General features: G+C 43.8%; 1 protein-coding gene across 3 annotated transcripts in view; it reads right to left on the bottom strand.

The window, feature by feature from the left end:
• LOC109296281 (solute carrier organic anion transporter family member 1B3-like) overlaps positions 1–16783 on the bottom strand; it is a 42056-nt gene extending 25273 nt beyond the window's left edge. For 2 of the 3 annotated variants that reach the window (XR_002096945.1, XM_019515621.1), the window contains exons 1-5: positions 16718–16783; positions 8869–9025; positions 5520–5661; positions 5302–5434; positions 885–1006 (exon numbers count right to left, since the gene is read on the bottom strand). Coding sequence is in view for 2 of the 3 variants with exons in the window: in XM_019515621.1 (XP_019371166.1) it covers positions 885–1006; positions 5302–5434; positions 5520–5661; positions 8869–9000 (529 nt within the window). In the remaining variant the exon portion in view is untranslated. Of the gene's footprint in view, positions 1–884; positions 1007–5301; positions 5435–5519; positions 5662–8868; positions 9042–16717 lie in introns of all 3 variants that reach the window. The other variant, XM_019515622.1, reaches the window with a different exon arrangement.
• Between the last annotated feature and the right edge of the window lie 4682 nt (positions 16784–21465).

The following is a 21465-nucleotide window of genomic DNA, read 5'->3' as shown; positions in this document are numbered from 1 at the left end:
CAGGAGGCTCCAAACAGCTGTGCCAGGCTCTGGCATCAGCTTCATATCCACGCATGCAGGCATGCCTCGGAGTGGGTGGTGAGGGAGGGGCCTGAGGCAGTGCAAGCCTGGTCTCTCCCCCGCTCCTGGCACAGAGGTGATGAGCCCAGTGCAGCTCTTTGTAGTCAGCCCACTACTTGCTGCAGTTCCCAGGCTGGCTACAAACAGCTGCACTGGGCTCATCACTACCATGCTGGGAGCGGGGGAGAGACCGGGCTTGTGCTGCCTCAGGCCCTGCCCTCACTGCCCGCTCTGAGGTGCTCCTGCACAAGCCAGTGCAGAGCTGATGCCAGAGCCCAGCACAGCTGTTTGGAGCCTCCTGGCTGCAGCTGGCCGTGGCTCTGGGGAGCTGCTGCCAGCTAGGATCCCAGGCCGCTCCCAGGTCTAGACTGATAGTGAGATGGAAGATTAAATATATCCCAGTTGATTTTCATTTCACTTTAATCACAGCTTCAGTGTTTTTGTCTTTCAGAATTTCCTTTTTAACTCCTGGGCTCCAAAATTTCCTTGGGAAAAAATTCTCACTGCAGGTGATCTGGGTAATTCATTGAATGCAGTGTGAGCTACAGATATTGTGGAAGTGGGGGAAGAAAGCACAGGAAACTGAGCTCTAGTAGTTCAAATACTTTTGGATCAGTAGGTGTTCCTATTCTAGGAACAATTCATAGGATGTATGCATCCCTGGAGTCCTCAAAATAAAAAAAGGCCTAAGTAGGGGCTTTTTTAGCAGTGCTTGGAATTTTGCTGTGTTCTAAAATGAAGTAAATTTCACTGTTCCTAAAAACCAATGTATAAGAAAGAAGTAATTATTACATGTACAACTTCTTGCAGTTACAATTTCTTACCTGGATCAGGTTCTATTAAGGTTTCACTGACTCCAATATCTTTCTGATCCACTAAGCAGGGATTGATGCTTGAAGTTGAGTTGACTGATGACATTGCAGTCAGTGTTGTCTCATACTTGTAACTGAAAACATTCAATGTTACGTTTAGCAGTGATACTTCTGCACCAGTCAGAGGGATGTGGGAATATACTTTAGCAGAGCACATGAAAAATTATGTGACTAGTGATCATATTGGTCTATTTGATATAGTAAACAGGCATTGGGCATGTCTACATGCTCATTAATGCACTTTTGCTAATGCACATTAAATTTAGTATCTCCATTCTGAGGGCGTGTGTAGATGAAATGGGGGTCCTAAATTGAAGTGGTGGGTTTTTAAACCCACCGCTTCAATTCAGGGCGAAGTGAATCCCTGTGTCATGCACACACTCCACACTTACCTGCCTCTCTGACAGCCGAGAAGGGAGGGTGAGCTGCTGGTGGATGAAACGGTGCCTGGGCTGCAGGAGGGACTCGTGCTTCCCTCCATGGCAGCTCAAACGGTCCGGGGGGACACAGCAGCTGCAGAGGGAAGCACTGGGACCCTGTGCAACTCAGGCAGGCAGGCTTTGGAGGTGTGGGGGGGGGGGGCAGGAATCAGTCTTACCACTTTTTTTGGGTGGAGCCTGACTTCCCTGGTTGCTGCCAGACTGCCTACAGGGCTTTCTGTATAGCTGCAGAGCTGCTCAGAGGAGTTTTAGTTTGCTGTGCCCCAAGTCATTTAAGGTGCTTTACTCAGCTGAATTTCCTACAGCAGCTGGAATTAATGTGCAATATGCTGCTGAGGTGTGCTAACACTGACACCATTAGAGTAGTGCAAAAGCATTTACCCCTTGTTTCGTCTACACATGGCCTAAGGTAGTAGAAAAAGGCACATTAGCCTATTTTAATGCACATTAGCAAAAGCGCATTTTTTTGTGACACTTTAAAGTGCCTTAAAATAGGCTAATGCATATTCAAGTGCAGGTGTAGACATGTCTATTTGTGATATATAAGCATCCTTGCATCACATAAATTAATACTTTGAGGGAAATTTTAAATATTAAAAAGAGGGCTAGCTTAGAAGTTTGAAAGCAATCAAGAAAATGAGAAAACCAGAGAGTGAATGAAAGTAAAACCAAGTATGACACACACAATTCAGACACAATGGGCATGTCTATAATACTACCATGGCAAACCCAAGAGCCAAGCCTTATCATTCTAGTTTAGTGCAGGACAAAGGCCAGGAATTTGGTGGTGCAGCTGGTTTGGAAGTAATAAGAAGTGTGCCCAAGACAAAGGAGCATGAGAAATGCCCTGAGCTCATGTCCAGAGCCAATACTAAATCAGAATGGCTGCCTAAATTATGGACTTTGGCACATGCTAAGTGGGACTGAGTGGGAAGAGTATGCCTCTAACAGTGTGCTTTCTGTCTACACAGGGATATCACTATTCAGTAGTAACTATTCTAGCATACAAAGTGGATCAAGTGGAATCAAAGGCACTCTTAGTTCTGAATGAGGGCATCCACATGCATAGCTAATGCAGAACAGATTATTTATTGCACTTCAAATTCACACTCTCCTTGTGCAATAGAATAGTAGAACCAGAGTTATGTTTCTAACCTCTCTCCCCCTCCCCAACCAAAGATGCAAGGTTTGCGAGGTACCTGGAGGTATTCAGAACCACAGCAAATAACTGCATGGGACTGCTGAAGTGCTCTAGCTGTTTGCTGTGGCTTTTATTTCAAAGGATGCCACGTGTCTGACCAGGTGCAGAGAAGTAGTGTTCTTTGAAGGAAAAAGATTTAGCAAGCAGGTGCCTAGCTTGTTCTTAATTTGTCTACCTACTGTGAACTAAACAGATTCAAAATGACCCAGATATAGATGATGTGGGTTGTACTCTAGTTTCTTGTGTAGAAAAGCCCTTGGTTATTTTTTAATTATAGTCACATACACCATCTGCTTTTAGGTAATGGAAACTATGAACCTGATGCTACTACTGAATTACAGAACTTTTAGAAAGATAGTCTACAGAAACTTTTCTTTTGTCTTTTAGATCAGTGGTCTCCAAACTTTTTTGATCGCTCACCCCTATCTAGATAAATAGAAGTTCTAATATTTTCTTACCGCACCCCAATGGATCATCTTGCACACCCCCTGGGGTGCGTGCACCCCACTTTGGAGACCACTGTTTTAGATGATAAACCCATGAAACATCCAGTTCCAGGGGTGATCAATCCCAGGACCCAATCCTAGTGCATGTGAGATAGGAAGAGGTGGCACTAGGCTCCTGGGATCCAAACTTTGATTGTAGGATTGGTGCCAGGCTCCCTGGGCCCAGAACCTGGAGGACATGTGTATGTGTCACCTGACCCTGGCATGTGGGGCTCATTCTGGCCCGCAGGCCAGCACCGTGCCACTTATCTGGCCTGTAGGGCCAAAAGGTTGAGCACCATTGTTCTATTGCATTTAATATATTTGTCATTGTATCAAAGATATTGCTGAAAACAATGTCACATGTAGGTGAAATGTAGTGCTTTTCTGAACCCAGGTAAGATGTGCTTGTTAGATGATCTGTTTCAATAGTTATGACAGCTTTTATTAGAAAGAGCATCATGGATAGAAGTTTGGGACTAATTCTCTTCATTTGAAACATCTTAGGGCATGTCCAGATGAGCCCACACATGTCTCTTGCAGCATCTCAGACCCCTTTGAGATGCTGCCAGAGGCACATGCGGGAACAGGAACACATTCCCCCCACTGCAAGTTTGCAGCATGGGGGCAAAATTAGACCCCTGGATATCCAGGGGTAAAAAAAAAAAAAGTCAGGGAACAGTCCCAGACTGTGTGCTGAGGCAACCAGAGGCTGGGTCCTCCACAGAGACACTCCGGTAGCAGCCAGAGCATCTCTGTGGTTGGCCCTCACCCTGCTGCTGAAGCATGATGCTTGCCTGTGCAGGGCAGGCAGTGTGCCAGCTGCAAGGAGCTGGACCCAGGCTCCAGTGCAGGTAAGTAGGGAGTCAGAGGGGCTGGAGGAAGGGACCATGCCACCCTCTACCAGGCTGCTGCAGTGGGTAGAGGGTGCAGGGAACTCTCAGGGATGCTTCAGCAGTCTAGCTGGCACAAGGGTTAGTGTCCCCAGATACCACTGACTGGGCCCTATAAGCTCCTGAGAGTGAGTAGCCCTGGGCTACTTGCCAGGGCAGCTTTTTGTACTGATGGGGCTGAGACAGGGCAGCTTTTTATACTACTGGGGACAGCACAGGTGCTGGCCCTGTGCTGTAGTTCCCCCTGGCTGCAGATCCAGGAAGAGCTAGGCAAGGTTATTTTGCCCCAAGTGGCACAATTTGCCCCACACCAATGTGTATGTCTGGGCACGTGTGCTGAGGCAAAAAGCCCCGGCTCAAATTTGCACCATGTCTATTTGAGTTGCTGCAAAAGCACATGTCTGCATGTGTGGATGGACCCTTAGAGTATAAATAGATGGCACCAAATGAAGCAGATCAACTGTGCCAGAAACTGTCTCAGCACAGCTGATTGGCTTCATTGGATGAAACACAAAGTATTTGTTGTCTCACCCATTGAACCTGCAGGACAATGGGCAATATGTTCCCTGCTTGCAGAAACAGACCCCAGAGAATTTCCAGGGCATATCTCTGAACATGGGGAAAATTGGCCCTAGTGCCAGTCAGTCAATCAGCCATGGAATGTCAATGCACACCTGGGCAGTCCCAAACAGAGGAACCCCAGCAGGTGGTCCTGAGGCTATTGAAGCCTGATCCTGCATGCCTTGGGAGCACCTGGGAATTCCTGTACATGCAAGATCAGGCCCCTGAAGCCCTGAGAATTCAGCCCCCCACCAGGCAGGCAGAATGTGGGCAGCTCTGGGCTGCCTATGGTCTCCCACCTTAAAGCAAATGGATGTTGGCCGAAAATAGCAGCACAAATCATACCACTTACGTTGTGTCCACAAATTTGTCATGTGACAAGAGGCATGGACATCTGTTTTCTTGGTTTTTCTTTCTGTTTTTTATACCTTTTTTTTACACCCTTATCAAAGAGATAAAGGATTCTTTATGTGAGTGGTGACTCTGCCTGGATAGAGGTGGGCTGACAAGTGGCCATATTTGATAATTACCTCCTCCTTCAAGGCACTGAAATTTCTTAGATTCCATTTCTTATGGCCATGTGCAGACCCTGTTTGGTATGTTGAATGACTGGCCCCTAATTTTCCATTTTACCAGCATTTGCAATAACTACCAGCAGTCTTTCGAAATAATGCATATAGTGTCTCAGAGAGCCCAGCCAAAAGACAATGGCTTTAGTTCAACAAAATGGAAGAAGAAGTATAGAGTTACAACACTATGGTAGCTTAATTAGTCATAGTTAAGACTTACTATCCCATGAAGAAATGAGGCATTGCTGTTAAAATACTTCCAGCAGACATAATGAAACATCCAAGAGCAATTGCTTTTGGTCTGTGAATTTTGGCTCCATAGTAACTTACAAATGCAATCACCAACAAATTACCTAAAAAAGAAAAAAAATCATTACTAGATGCTTTGCACTGTGTCTGCTTTGAATAATTTACTGTATGTTACGGAAAGCCAATTACCCATCTCAAAACTTCCATCAATTAAGCCAGCTATAGAGGAGGGAATGTCAAATCTTCTTTCTATCTGTGTGATGGAACTTTTCATAATGGTTCCAGATAAGGTTTTACTTAAGTAGGTGAATGACAAAGCAGCCAAAAACACCTGAGGAAAAAATAAGATAGAAAGTGGGAGGCAGAGGAGGAGAAATTAATAATACCCAAATCAAGTAAGTCTGAATCCACGTACAGCTATTTGTATAAATTAAATCTTAATTTATTTACTTCCATTAATTGAACACCAATTATTGCACATGTAGTAAAGACATTAATCCAGCAAAGAGCTCTTCTTAGCTTTCAGAAGTGCTTTTCCTGTACTCGAGTCTCAATGCCGGAAAGGTATATAAGGTCAGCCTCTGAATTACAGAGCCACTTTCCTTGTTTGTGCTTAAGGCTGCCATTATCTGCTTACTATTCAGAAAGCTCGGCTTGCTTTGTTTTGTTGAACAAAGACTTCCCATGATAGTAGTCCCCTACACTAGAGAATTTTTAAAAAGCTACCAAAACTATTGGGGGCTACCTACCATAGTGAAATCCCATAATCAATTGTTAGGCTACAACAAGTGCTGAGGTCTAGCTGTGGGGAGAAGACACCATAAGTCCTCTAAGTGCTGCTGGAATACAAATAGAAGTCCTGGTCAGAGGAGACTTATTGAAACTAGCCCACAGTCTATAGAATCACAATTGTGTTTTATTAGGGTTACTTCTTACTCATCAAGTCTTTTTGTCCCTCTTCAATTTATAAGGTGTTTGGTACCAAAACATGAGAATGAAATGTAGGTTTTATAGCACTCCTGTGTTGGCAAACCTTCTGCTACTTATCAGTCTGGATATACTTTAAAGTATCTGGATTATATTTACTATACATGCCCCTTTTTGTAAAGGGCACTTTAGAATTTGACTTTATATAGTCTTAAAAAATAGCATTTGAATACTGTAATCCAGGGCTGGCCTTATATCTCTCTGCACCAATGGGCCAGGAGTAGGTAAATACCATTTCTGAAAGCTTGAGAGGAGCTCTTTTCAGGATTGAGGTCTTTATTGTAGGTGCATACACATACATATATATGTGTATGTATGTGTGTGTATGTATATGTGTGTGTGTGTATACACACACACACACACACACACACACACACACACACATCTATCTATCTATCTATCTATACACACCTGCCCCCCTTCCCCCCACACATATAGAGTATGTACCAATATTTGGGGAGGTTAGATCAAGTTTCAAATGTTCACTTGATCTAAGGTAAGTTGAGATGGGGAGGCTAGCAGGGGACGGGCTTGGGGGGATTGAGGGAGGCAAACAGGGTCTGCAGTGGAGATCAGGGGGCAACTGGGTTCCACAGGGTGGGGTTTAGGGGGACAAGCAAGGTCTGGAGTGGGGATCATGGGATCAGTAGTGTTAATGGGGTCTGCAGAGGAGCTGGACTGGTCTGTAGCGGGAAGGATTGGGGGCCAAGTAGGGTCTGAAGGAGGGATCAAGGGGGAAAGCAGGGTCCATCGGGGGTTGCTGGGGTCTGGGAGGGTTTGGCAAGATCAGGAGGCTAGTGGCATTTTCAGAGGGCTTTAGGGAATAGGGAGGTCCTGACCCCCTGGGACCAGGGGCCATTTTCTGTCCTCTAACCCCCCCACCCAGTGAACCAACACTCCCTGTCCTGGCCTCCTCTTCCCCCCAGCCTGACTTACTTCCTTGGCTCCCAGCACCAGCAAACACCAGTAAAGCCAGCACCAGGAGTGACTTGTAGCATGGGTGGGTTTGGTGAGCCGGGGGGCAGCTGGCTGGTCTATGGTGGGACATGTCTGTTTGCAAGTGGGGTGAGAGGCCAGGGGGCTAAAATAGCCAGGTGCTGAGGAGGAGGTAGGGAAAGCTGAGTCCCAGGCCTGGGGCTTGTGGCTGGGCTTTCCCAGGTGCACTGGGAATCTGTACAGAAGTTCAATTACAGCAGCATCGCTGGACCCAATCTAAGTTAGACTGTCTGAGGTAGGGTTAACTTAGATCAGGTCAGCCATTTTTAGACCAATCTAACTATCCTGAACTTCTGTGCAGTTCAAGTGTAAGGTCTGCACCTGGACAAGCTAAGTTAGCCACAAGATTGGGTAGACATTTTTAACATGCTCTAACCTCCCCTTAACCTCCCCAAATGTCTGTATGTACTTATACTCTGCTTCGGCATCATATGCTTGCACATTGCAATTCTTGCAAGCAAAGCTTTTTCGGAAGACGCAGCAATCCAGGGGTGCTTAAATATTACCCAGATATTTCAACACAACAGTTTTCTATGTAATCCCAAAACAAACAGACTTGTTGTCCACAGGGTAAAAGTTAAAATATTTTTTATAACTGATCATTAGGTGAGCAAATAAAAGGAACTGGGTTTTGACCTTTTTGATATAACTGACTGCAACATTTGAGAAATAAGAAAATCCTAGGAGAAAATGTGTAAAAGAAGTTGTCTGCTATTTTTATTCAAGTTTGGTTTGGTTTAGAAATTGAATGGGAAAAGTTAATGAGAACAGATAGATGGTTCATATTGACTGGGTATATTAATGCCAACAATTCTAGGAGAACATTTTTCCTTCATTTTCTGCAGTATTTTGTTAGTTGTACATCTGGCCTGACGTGTGAATCTGAACTGTGGCTTGGCATATCTGTCTCTCATTCATACTTTACTGCATCATTTTCAATTTCCCCCTTTGGATAGGCAATCAGAAATTAGGTGTTGCCATACCATAGTTTAAGTACATACTGAGATTACTTGAGTTCTGTCTATTGTTTATTTTAATTTTAACTGCTATAGCATTCACACTTTGAAATAAGTTAATAGAAATCATCATCTCTGAAACTGTGAGCTTGGTCCCATGAGTTTTACTGGAATCTAAGACTCTATTACAGTAGGTGTACAGAGAGAAAAATTGATTCAGATAAATGTTAATCTCTACCCAATATGTGTAAGGTAAACTATTTTAGATATTTGAGAGAATTGAATTAACTTATTTATTTTACAATTATAAACTGCATTTTTATAGACCCCCAAAATCTCTCTGTCTATATTCCTTTTGTATTTTGAAGAACACAACACATACTATAAGTGTTTAACAAATAACAGCAATAGTCATTTTGCTCTCCTGGGTGAGACATAAGGAAGTGGAAGTGGATAGAGTGGCGTGGAATTTTGAGGTTGTGAAATATTATTTGAGGAGTCTTTTTTTTTCATACCTTGTGGATTCACTATAAGCTGCCCAGAGCCGCCTTTGGATATTGAGGCATATAAACCTAATCAATCAATCAGTAAATAATAACCTTTAAACCAGTGCAACAGGAAGTTTTCTTTTTGACTGGTGGTTGGCTGATTGCTCCATCATCCAGAGGTTGGGTAGGTTCTGCTTCCTGGATTGAGTCATCAACATTATCTGATCCAATTTCCATTTTCATAATTTCTGTTTTTATACTTGATTACCTGTTTCAAATAAGAACTGTGAAAAATTATAATGCACGTAAAAACAAGAGGAATCAAAAGGAGCTGGTTGAATTTTTCCTCAATTAGAACATTTTTTTGGTTATTTCCATCATTATTGTCAAAGGTAAATCTTTACACTGGAAAGTTTCATTTTCAATAACTCTTCAAATACATTTTCTTTCTTTTTTTTCTAAATTTGAAATACTCTGTCCTGTGTTGTCACTTCAGAAAAAAAAGTTGATTTTTGGGCTTATAGTAACTTTTCATTTCAAATTTTAGTAAATTTGAAAAAAAAGACTAAAAAGAAATACATTTGAAATTGAAATATGACACTTTACTTGACATGACCATTTTTTAATTACTTATTTGTAAAATATTGTTTATCTTTTGACTTTTCATGCCAGCAGATTCACACACTAGTTCCAGCATGGATGGAGCACTTTGCAGACATGAAGGAGAGGGCCACACTTCCCACTTCTCAAACAGAATAGGTTATTATTAATTAAAAACTTGTCATGTGCATGAGGTTTAATTCATAGTAGGGGCCAAACATTTCATATTGTACTTTCCTTGTTTTCTTTTCTACGTGGTATGTGTTAGAGCTGGCAAGTAACAAATAAACTATTCTAATATAATAAAGTCTGTCTGTCTGTGTCCGTCTGTCTGTAATGCTTTTGGGCAATTGCACATGTGCCACTGAGAGGGCTGGTGGCAATTGGCTGTGGGGGCTCCCACCACCTCAGTCAGGGAGGCAGGAGCCCTACTGCTCAGTGGGAAGAGGCAGAGGTGGAGGGCAGGTGCGGGGGAGGGAGGAGCTGCCACCACCACCACTTCAGGGAGAGGGAAGCTCTGCTGCTCCATGGGAGGAGGTGGAGGTGGGTGGGCGAGCAGGGGGGAGGCCACCACTGCTGCCACCTCAGGTGGAGGGAAGCTCTGCTGCTCTGCAGGAGGTGGCAGAGGTGGAGGTGGGCAGGTGTGGGGGAGGAAGGAGCTGCCATCACCGCCTCAGGTAGAGGGAAGCCCCAATGCTCCACAGAAGGAGGTGGAAGTGGGCAGAGGGGGAGGGAGCTGAGGCCACCAATGCCTCAAGTAGAGGGTTGCCCCGTTGCTCCGTAGGAGGAGGCTGAGGTGGGTGGGCAGGGGGGGGGGAGGGAGCTGCCACTGCCTCAGGCAAAGGGAAGACCCGCTGCTCCATGGGAGGAAGCAGAGGCAGCTGGGCGGGTGGGGAGGGAGCCACTGCCACTTCCCTTTACCAGCTCGGGCAGAGGAACAACCCACTGCTCTGCGGCAGGAGTCAGAGGTGGGCAGGTGGGCAGAGGGAAGGGAGCTGCCACCATCACCATCTCAGGCAGAGGGAAGTCCTGCTGCTTCATGGGAGGAGGTGGAGGTGGGTGTTAGTGGGCTGGGGGGAAGGAGCCGTCACTGAGGCTGCTGCTGGTGCTTCCTCAGGTGGAGGGAAGCCCTGCTGCTGTGCAGAAGGAGGCAGAGATGGGCAGAGGGGTGGGAGCTGCCATGCTGGAGGCTGGAGGAGGCAGCAGCGGCGGTGGAGGGACTGTTTACATGACCAGCCCAGAAGGGTCTGCAGGTGGGGAGGGGCATGTAAACACTCCCTTAAACACTCCAGCATTCATGACAGGCAACCATTTTTCTCCCTCCAAGTATTTTAAAATGTGCATATATTTATAAACCATAAAAATAGAAAATTTTTACAGAAAGAAAACACTTGCTGGCACATGTCATTTCAGTTAGAAAGTAAAGAAGGACCCTAGCTGCAGTCAGAAACCTGAAGAAAAGCCATTTCAGAGCCCCAGTCAGACAGTGAATCTATTAAAAGATACACAAGCTCAGAAATGACCCAAGCATTAAACTTCATAGTCCAGAATAAGAGCACAAAAATCCTTCAACACCACAGTCAACTCATTTCTCCCTTCTCACTACATGTGTAATTTGAGTATGAGGACAAAAATAAGTCTAGATAAAAAGGTTTCCACATATAAAAGCTGGAACATTTAGAAAGGTGGATGAACTTTCTCCCAGCTGGAAAAAATCTAGTAGCATTGGCAAATATTGTTATCACAGGTCATACCACAGAGCAGTGAGGGCAACATTTTCAAAAGGGTTTGATATTGTACCAGTTCAAGACGCATGTGGTTTATGACTCAAGACCCTGTGGTAAGTAGAAGTCAACTGGCATTAGCTTAGACTTTAATGAAAAAGTGGGATGATGTCAGGGTTAGCCTCCCCTTGCCAGCACAGACCAAGAGCAAGTACAACACAGTTACTGGGTGCATCTACACAAGATGTTTACTGCACAGTAGCCTAATAGCACTGCGCAGTAGTGTGCTGGTCAAAAACCATGCTAATATGCTACTGCACAGTGTTATTAGACTATTGTACATTAAGTGTCACAAAAAAACCATGTGCCAGTGTTACTGCACAGTAGATCTAGTTACTGCGCATAAAGTTAGTACTTTATTAAGCAAGTACTAAACTAAATTCACAGTAACTACTGTGTATTAATGAACAGGTAGATGCACCCACTGAGGAGCAGATATTATGAAGTAAAGCCCTGTTCCTTTTGCCTTCTGTTAAATTGCACATTCACACCCTTTAAGGCACGTCTACATGTGCATTAATGTGGGGGGTAACAGCTATGAGAGCCATTCTAATTAAAGCACTGCAGCATCTCCTGCATCAGCATCCCCACACTTAAAAATGGCATTTGATGAGCTTTAGTTCAAGTGCCCCCACTGTCATTTTTAAGCATGGGGACGCTGATACACAAGACACAGGAGGCTGCTGGAGTGCAGCATTTGCTGTGCTCCAGCAGACTCAGTTAATCACTTCTGCTCTGATACACTGGAATTGCAGAGTGTTGGAGCAGCCTCAATACTCATGTATAGGTGCCCTCCATTGCGAGGTACTAACAAAATGTGCGCTAACCTGTCTTAATGCTCATTAAATAAAGAGCACGGTTTTAAAGTGATGCTTAATATGCATTAGCCTATTTTAATGCACATTAACGAAATAGCATGGTTTTTATTAGTGACACTTTAGTGCACATTAAAATAGGCTCATGTGCATTAAAGTGCATGTGTACATGTGCCCTTTGTTTCTCTGGCTCAGGAACTTAGCAGTTAAATGCTTATGGAGACCCAGGCTCCAATTGTTTATCTGTGAATTGTAAATATGCTAAAAACTGTGAGATGCATGAATGATAGCAATTAATGCTAAGTGGGTTTTTTACAAGCTGATGGAGTCATTGTTGGCAATCCCTCAATTTATGGATGGTCCCTATCACGGCTCATTGATGAACCTTAAAGTGACTTAAGAGTCCCATCCCTGAGCCACAGATGTATCCACAGAAATTGCAGGTCTTTCTGCAGGGGCCAGTAGGTTATGGATTGGGATTCCTCTCCTTTTCTTTCCTCCGTTCTCTCTAATTTGTTTTGAGGGCAAAACTTTTTATCTTGAAATAAGCTGTTGCTTAGTTGAGGCAAGGTGATGTAACAAGACTTTCTAAGTGTCTGGATGTAGGGCAAGAAAGAGAAAAAGTTGAAATAAAATGGGTATAGACATGGGAGACTGAGCAAAGGTATTAGGACGAAAATTATGAAGCTAAATTTTGGATTGAAGTGGCTTGGGTGCATGCCATAGCCACAACAAGCTATGAAAAAAAATGAAATGCAAATTTTTGCAGGGATTAATATAAATTAAAACTTTTCTCTTCCTAAAATATAGCATCCAGCAAAGTCAGCCTCAGGTGTGGGCAGTATGGCCAACTGCCCAGGGTGCTGTGGTGAGGGGGTGCCACATGCACACACACACACACACACACACCCAGCCCCACAAGTCAGTGACACTGCTGCACACAGAGGCGGGCAGGCAGGCAGGGGCACATGGCACTGCCTGGCCAGGCTCCTCCTGAGCAGCAGCTGGAGGCAATGATGTGGGCTGGGCAGTATGGGTGGCTCTGCCTCTGCTCTGGACTGTGCCCTATACCCCTGTCTGCAGCAGTTCCACTGACTTGGGCAGTTGAGGGGGGTGCACCAAAATACAAGTTCACCCAGGACATCGTTTTCCCTAAGGCTGGCTCGGGCATCCAGTTTGCTATTTACAGCACATTTATTACCTTAGCCCCTTCCCTTTAAACTTGATTCTTATTTAGAGTTAAATAGGCCTACTCTTTTTTCAATACTGTCAGGGTTTTTTCTTCTGCAAAAACATCAGGATAAAATTTTCCAAAGTAATGCATAATTCTCAAGGCTTAAACTGAGATCCTTTGTAGGGGCTTTATTTTCAGAGAGTCCATGTGTTCCATCTGTGCCCAAAGCCACCAATTTGATAAATTTTGGCCTTCGTATATATATGCACAGGCCTTTTCCATTCATGAGAATAGAGATGTACAAAAATGGAATAAACAGGTTTCATTAGTAGTTATAACATGTCAGATGTAGAAAGACACATGCCTATAAAGTATTTTATCATCAGTCATAATTTAGAACTGTTTTGTCCTAGATAACCCTTCTTACTAGAAATTCAACCCAAAATTCAAATCAAAAGTGAATGCATGCCATCTACATCAATATAATGGGCCAGATCATCAGAGAACGAATGTTGTTCCATTGTTGCCAATAAATTGAATTATAGCAGCTCAGAGTCCAGCTCAGTGCAATATATTGCTGTTATCCATACCCATGCTTCAGTACATTTATGGTTCTCTCCTCCCCACCTTCAATAACATTCACAAGTGTTAGGTGTACTTAAAGGCAAAGCATAGAAGTATCTTCAATGGATTTGCACAAGAATGTTTTAATTTGTTGGGTCTTCATAAATACTGTTCTTTAGTGGCCCATAGTTGCTGCATTTCCAGTAACAGTAACAGAAGAGGAGGAGAACAAACATAGTTAAGTTTGGCATAAACATACAGCCAGGTGAATGAATGACAAGTTTACTAAAACAACAGTTCTAAACTGGCAGCAGATACGACCGGGAAAAGGAGGCCAGCATGATTCCACTGGTATGCTAACTGGCTTTTATGGATCTCTGTCTATAGTCTTCTTTCCCATCATATCTATGTTGTGACTTGATCAATAGGGGTCTGCAAAATGGGCCCTATTCAATTTGGATTTGGCCCAAATCAGGGACAGTGATTCGGTTTGTTGATTCGATTCAGTTGAATCTGAAGATTTGGTGCTGATTCAGAGAATCAGCTATTCAGCCATAGACACAGCTTTAAAAGGTTTTCTACATATCTCGAGGTACCAGGTGCGGCTCATGAACACTGCAATGCTGATGTGGATAGAGCATCCCACAGAAGTGTGGGGAGCTCCCAAGCATGCTAGGCAGCAGACACAGAAGTAGACCAGAAGCACTTCCAGTCCACTTCTGGGTCCGCCAGAGAGCATGCAGGGGAGCCCCCACATTTCCTCAAGCTCAGTGACTGGTGACTCCTGGGTCTGTGGGGGGGCACCTGGGGTCCCCCCCGTGGCTGATTGTCAAGCTGGGGGGCACAGGGGGGGTCTCCTGTGTGCTCAGCAGCGAACCCAGAAGTGGACCGAAACTGCTTCTGGTCCACTTCTGGGTCTGCCGCTGAGCATGGTGGGGAGCCCCCCACACTTCTGTGGGACACTCCATGCGCCCCAGCATCGCAGCCTTCATGAACCCCCTGCTATCTAGAGGTATGTAGAAAAAACATTTAAAGCTGTGTCTATGTCTGAATCGCCGAATCTTTCCAAATCTCTGTATTGATTAAGAGGCTTCCGATCTGATTCGGAGAGATTAAAGGGTTCTCTGATTTGATTTGCGTTCGGAGATTCGGCCACCAAATCAGGTCAGATCTCTGCCGAATTGAATCAAGGACAGAAGCTTCTCACACCCCTATTGAATAACTGCATGTATCATTTAAGACAGCAAGGCATACCTTTTGGGCAGGTGTGCCACAAATTAGTCCTGCCACTGATTCTCTTCCCCTGCTTGATCTGCTGCTCTGCTTTCTGCTCCCTGTTCTGTGTTCCCTTCCTGATGTGCTGCCCTGCTTTCTACTTTCAGATTTCTGTCCCATCTGCTGCTGCGCTGCCTGTCCCCTCCCACACACACAGGGTGCCTGTGCCACAGAGGTTGGCCACCCCTGGTTTAAGAAATGAAAAAGTGTAAGCTCATTATTGTGTTCAGTAATTGAGTCTAGGGAGGATAAGTTTTCAGAGTGCAATGCAAGATTCAGGGTGACATGATTAGTGAATAACACAGAGCAGAAGACAGCAATGTTATTCTGGCAGCAAGCTGAAATGACCCAGCTCAGGTTTGAGCCAGGTCACTGCCTTTAGGACTGGACCAGCACTACTGCTTATCCTCACTGCCTAGCAACAGTACAGCATGGGTGAAACTCCCTGCTTCTTGGTCAAGGTATTGTACAAGCAATCTCTAGCTGCCTGAGTCCTGCCCCCCCCCCCCCCCCCCCCCCCCCCCCCCCCCCCCCCCCCCCCCCCCCCCCCCCCCAATCCAGATGCAGTACAGAGTGAACGAATCCCCCCACTGCTAAGGCCCCCTGGCTCTGAGCTGGAACTAATGGATCCATGGGCCATAGGTTGCCAGCGCATAATGCAGACCAGCTGTTTGTGAGAGTTAGGAGCTTCTACACCACATTAAACACTCAGTGCAAGGCTAGCCAAAACCAAAGAATGACAGGAACCCCTGAACAAAGTGCCAGTCACAGGTGTCCGCATCACTTAAAATCACTTTTGAGGACTGATAAGGTATCATAAGATTTGCATAAGCTCTGTACTTCCAGGTGCTTGGGCTGGAATCCATCTCCTAATGAGTAGTGCAAGAACATCCAGAAATTCAGTTTGGTTTCCCACTCACTTGTTACTAACTAATTACAACAGATAAGAAATGCATGGCTACGAATTTAGATTGGATAACGTTTAATTGTTTTACAAAGATTGAGATAGTACAACTTGTTACAAATTAGCAAGAAGAAGAGATACTGCTACCTCTATATCAATACTTATGCTTTCACACTTTTAATGTTAACCACTTTTAAGGTTTTGAATCATGTTTTCTGAATTAGTCATCTTTGAAGGGCAGGACATCATCATATGAAATATAATGCATCATAGTCATATCCCATTCAGAATTCATTGGACCTATGTTGATTTATACCAGTGGAGGTCTATACCAGCATTTTTATTTGATTTTTGAATATATTAAAAATAAAAAATATCTTTTAATTTTTCAGCTCACATAATATGAAAAATAATTTATACATTTTAATTACTTCAAAGTACTATGTAGGGCTATAGTGTTATATATTTCATACTTGCATTACCATTGTACTTATATTATTACTGTACTAGTGCTTGTATTGCTTATGAGGTATATACTGCAGCATACTGAACCATCCTGCACTATACTTTGCATATATATGGCTTCTAAATTGTCACCACTGTTTTCACATGCCTATATTGTTTGAGAATATCCATGTGCACATCTGTATACCCAAAATGGTTATTGTTAAGCTTTCACAGGTAGTATTTATCATAAAGGATATTCCTAATGCCACCCTAAGTTTCTTAACTTAAAAAAATAAAAAATGATAACAGTTATCATTATACTGAAGTGGGGATTTTATATACAGATTTATCATAAATCTTAAAAAGAAAGCAAAAATCACATTTAAAATGTGCCTACCTAGATTATGTATGCAGCAGAAAAGCAGCTATCCCATCACACAAACTGTTGAAAAACTGAGCAATCTCTCTTGTGTTCTGATATTTATCAGCAGAATCATTAACTTTCCAATATGGCCAGTTTCCTAGGCAAATAGAAATTAGAGGTTAGGTACACTGCTTTAATCCTCTTATCTTCTCTCAGGGCTGCCCTCTCTTAAGTGCCCCAAATTATGTGTGTGTGTACCGGATTAGTTTGGTAGAAAAATGTTCAGAATTAAATTGGTAGAATGAGTTTTGGGCAAAACAAATGCGAGTCTCTTGGTTTTAATGCATGCAAGATATGTCTACATTACAACTACTCATGACACCAGAATCAAATGTCATCACTCCTTTTAGGTTGTGTAGCCCTTAATAATGTTGTGCCTGGTTTTGGGGATTTTTTTAACCTGCTTCAGTCAACTATTCCATAATTAATAACGTTGACATTTAGATTATTACAATTAGGCTTTGTATTTGATATCGCATTTAGTGAGCAGAGACAATTCACAATTCTTAGGGCTATTGTTTCAGGGTCTAAACCTCATCAATTTAGACACCCTTCCTAATTAGTTCTACTTGCATCATTTTAAAACAGAACTCCAGGTTCTTTCAGATGAGATTCACCTTCTAGCAAAAGACAACATCTTGCCCCCCTCAGCAATGCTGTAGAGCAGTTAGAAATATGATGTTAATGATAGGAGGAAACAAATAATCAGACTTGAATAACTTATTTTTATCAAGTGTGTTCCCCACTGTTGTAGGCAACCACATCATATAGTCCCTTTAATAAACATGCCTTGCCATAAAACCAACAAGTGCCTTCCCACTTCTCTTTCTGAAACTGACCTAAAATGTCACTGATGCCAGTTATCTAGTTGTTCTCTTTGGCATTTACACCTTGAACATAATTATAACAAGTAATCATATCCCCTCTCAATCTTAAGTTTTTGGGGCGGCTAAACAAGTCCAGCTCTTTTCATCTCTATTCATAAGGTTCTCCATTTTTGTAATCATCCTAGTAAGCTTTTTCTTTACTTGTTTCCCTCTGAATTCATATTCAATGTTTGTGGATAACCCTAATTTTACACAGTATTTCAGAGGATGTCTCACCAAGGACTTGCACAGTTACATTAATATTTTCCTATTTCAGCTGGAAAAGTTTCATAGGATACCTCCTAGAATGGTCTTTGCTGTTTTCAGAGTTACATCACATTGGACATTTCTAGTCATTCTGCAGTTGACTAATACACCTAGATCCTTTCTTCCTTCAAGCATTTCCAACTGATTGGCCCTCATCTTACTGCAGAAGTTCTTGGTATTAGACCCTTTCTGCATGATCTTACACTTCATAGTAGTAAATTTCATTCCATTTCTCTTAGGATCTCTAGGTAATTCACTTCATTCTGCATGGTGTCTTGAAAATGCTGTTTAATTTGGTATTGTCAGCAAATTTAAAAATTGAGGGTTGGAAGCTTTCACAATATAGCTTGAAGGATGAAGGAGGTACTGAACTGTTGATTTTCTCTCAAAAATTAAACCCTGGCTACTTTCATCCAAGTCTGAGCTGTTTGCAAATTCTTCTGACCTGGGCCATGACTAGGGTGACTTCCTGAAAGGTCATCCTAGAGCACTGGTCACCAAACAGCCTCTTTCGGTAGATCTTGAAGCCTCTTGGAGTCAATCCAAGGCTGGGTAGCTGAGTGCCCATGTGCATGCACATGCATGTCCCCAGCCCAGCAGGTCAGTCCATGTGGGAGGGAAGGGGCAGGGGCTAGATTGAGGCCCCCATGGTGAGGGATAGTGCTGCAGAGGCAGGAGCAGGGGTAAGCTGAGTTGGGCCCCATCTGGGTGGGATTTACCTGCTGGGGAGGCACACCCCCAAATATTTTTTTCTTCCTCAGCCTTGATCTGCCCCCCCCTTCCCTCCCCACAGACTTACTTGCTGGGTGGGGAGGCGGGGAGGGTGGTAGCGGCACATGGTAGATCTTGGGTTGCTTTTAAATGTCAAAGGTGATCTCCTACTTAAAAAGGTTGAAGACCACTGTCCCAAAGGAAAAATTTTCTTTGTCTGCAAACTTTTTCTTCTGCAAAAACATCAGGATAACACATGCCCATAAAGTATTTTATCATCAGTCATCATTTAGAACCACTGTGTCCTAGATAGCCCTTCTTACTAGAAATTCAACCCAGGTTTGAACTGAGATCCTGTGGAGGGGCTTTATTTTCAGAGAGTACATGTGTTCCATCTGTGCCCAGAACCACCAATCAGTTTGATAAATGTTGGCCTTCATATATATATATATGCACAGGTCTTTTCCATTCATGAGAGCAGAGAGGTACAAAAATGGAAGAAACAGGTTTCATTAGTAGTTATAACATGTCAGATGTAGACAAACACATTCCCGTAAAGTATTTTATCATCAATCATCATTTAGAACCATTGTGTCCTAGATAGCCCTTCTTACTAGAAATTCAACCCAAAATTCAAATCAAAAGTGCTGTGCCCCCTGCCTGTTGATTTCCAGATAGAAGATGAGCTAATTTTCATACCAGGCCCAAAACACAAGCCTGGCCATGTAGAATTCTTCAATGAAGCCCAAAGTTGTTATCATAGAAAGCAGACTGATAAATTTTGTTCTTTCCCCATTGAATTTAGAGCCTGATTCAGAAAACACACTTAATCAAGTCAATTGAAATCAGTGGATTAAAACCTGCATTCACAGTTAATACAGAGAGTTAAAGCATGCACTAAAAATTAAAACTTGGGCAAAAACTCCTGGTCCACGTAACTGGTATAGTTGTCTTACAATAGATGTGCTTTTTCCTTTTTCCAAGGGTGTCTTTAATGTAATGCAGGCATTTATTTATCCCAGTGGGATCACACAAGGAGCAATAGAGCAATCATCTTTATTGTATGAACAAAAGGCTCAACGCAATGCTGTTCAAACATAACAGCAGGGAGCATCCTACCACAAGAGAAACATAATGTAGAATAGCTCCACTGGCTGGAAAGAGTGCAGGTGCATGCTCACACATACACACCTGACTCAGTACATAACACCCTTCCCACAGATAATGCCAGCCTTAAAATACTGAGGTCAGATGGTGACTCCCCAGATTATCCAATTCAGGGGTTGGAGTTGTCTCACTAGAGATGCCAGCAGGCTCTTTTGGCTTTTCCTGAGTTGCTTTAGCAACCGCAGTATTCCATAGATCTGGAACAACAACTGGTGCATACATAAGAAATGGTCTTGCTGGCTATATGATGTCTTCTGTAGATGGCTCATCATCTGAAATTCAACCTCACATCTGATCAATATGTCAGCAGAGTGCCTTGTCATCTAGAGACTTAGCCTTGTATGAAACCAGTCCTGTAGCTTCATGGATCTATTTCAGACATCCACTGTGACTCATTTGCAGAGTTTTGGATGTGCACAGGATTTTTTTGGTTGAAGGTCCTCACAGGGGAAGTGGCCCATTACAGATGGACCTGGGCTGAGTGGCCACACCAGGGTAGGGCCTAGGTGCTGCAAGCTCAATTTCCCTAATTTTGTATCTCACCTGCTACAACTTGGTGCAACTATAAAGGATATCAGGACATGGTACCTGATCATATGGGATTTGTTGAGACTGGTGCAGGTCAAGGTGTCTGAGAGTCTTCTGTGGTCAACAGCATCCAGGCCATGTAGGAAAAGGAATAAATCAATATAACTCAAACAATAGTGTCCATGCTGCTTCAGACCTTGCCTCAGCCCAGTAGCATAACACAGCTGCCTTTCTCCAGGCAGTCAGGGCTCTTCAGAGTTTGCCCCCTGATATGAGCCTAATCCAAGTGGGCTGGCCCATCTCAAGCCAAGCCCTTCAGGTAGCCTGGGACCATGGTTATCACAAACCCCTCTGGGGCCCCTAAAGCTACCTGACCTCCAGCAGCTGTGTGACAGTCTGTGGGGGACAGCCACTGTTGAGTTGGTCTTTGAGCACAGGTCCTTGGCTCTGCTAGTGGAGGGATGTGATGTGGGCCAGTGCCCATGCCATGTTCTCCCCATTCTAAGGCAAGTGCTGCCAGAGGGGCATATCAGCAATTGCAGCTCCAGGGCCCTAGGCCACACCAAATGTGCCAGCCACCTGCCTTTTTATCAGGCTGAGTCCCAGGCCCCTGTAGAGCTTGACTTTTGGTTCTCACTCTGGCCTGGGGAACGGGCCTGTGGAGAGCACACTGCCTGCCAGCTGCCTGTCTCACCCAGAGAACAGGGGCAGGGAAGAGTATGCTGTCAGCCCACGGGCTCACTGCTCTTTTTCTGAGCCAAGAGGGAGTATGCTGCCTACAGAGCGCTCTGGCAGTCATCACCCCGGTAAGTACAGGGCTCAACCAGGTCCCTGCTATACCCATCTTGGAGAGAACTGGATTTCTTGTTTGGTGCTTGACCATTGAGTCTCAGTGGAATCAAGCCAAGTAAGTCTTCAGTCAATGGTTCAACCAATAGTTCTGCAGAGCTTTGACTTGTTGCTGTCCATAGAGTTGCTGTTATAGTACAAAATAGTTAATCCTAGGTTCCAATCAGCATCAATAATATGCTTCAATGCATCTTTAGTAGTTTGAACCATCTGCTTGGCATGGCCATGGAATGATGGATGGAACAATGTAGATGTGGTGTGATAGATAAGATTCCTGTCCTTGGACTTCTGAATTCTTCAGAAGTAAATTCTGTACCATTATCAGACATAACA

The sequence above is a fragment of the Gavialis gangeticus genome, unplaced genomic scaffold, assembly GCF_001723915.1.
Source record: "Gavialis gangeticus isolate Ggan-Ray unplaced genomic scaffold, GavGan_comp1, whole genome shotgun sequence".
NCBI classification, from domain to species: Eukaryota; Metazoa; Chordata; order Crocodylia; family Gavialidae; genus Gavialis; species Gavialis gangeticus.
The sequence above is the reverse complement of the archived record's forward strand: the minus strand, read 5'-3'. Positions and strand labels throughout refer to the sequence as shown.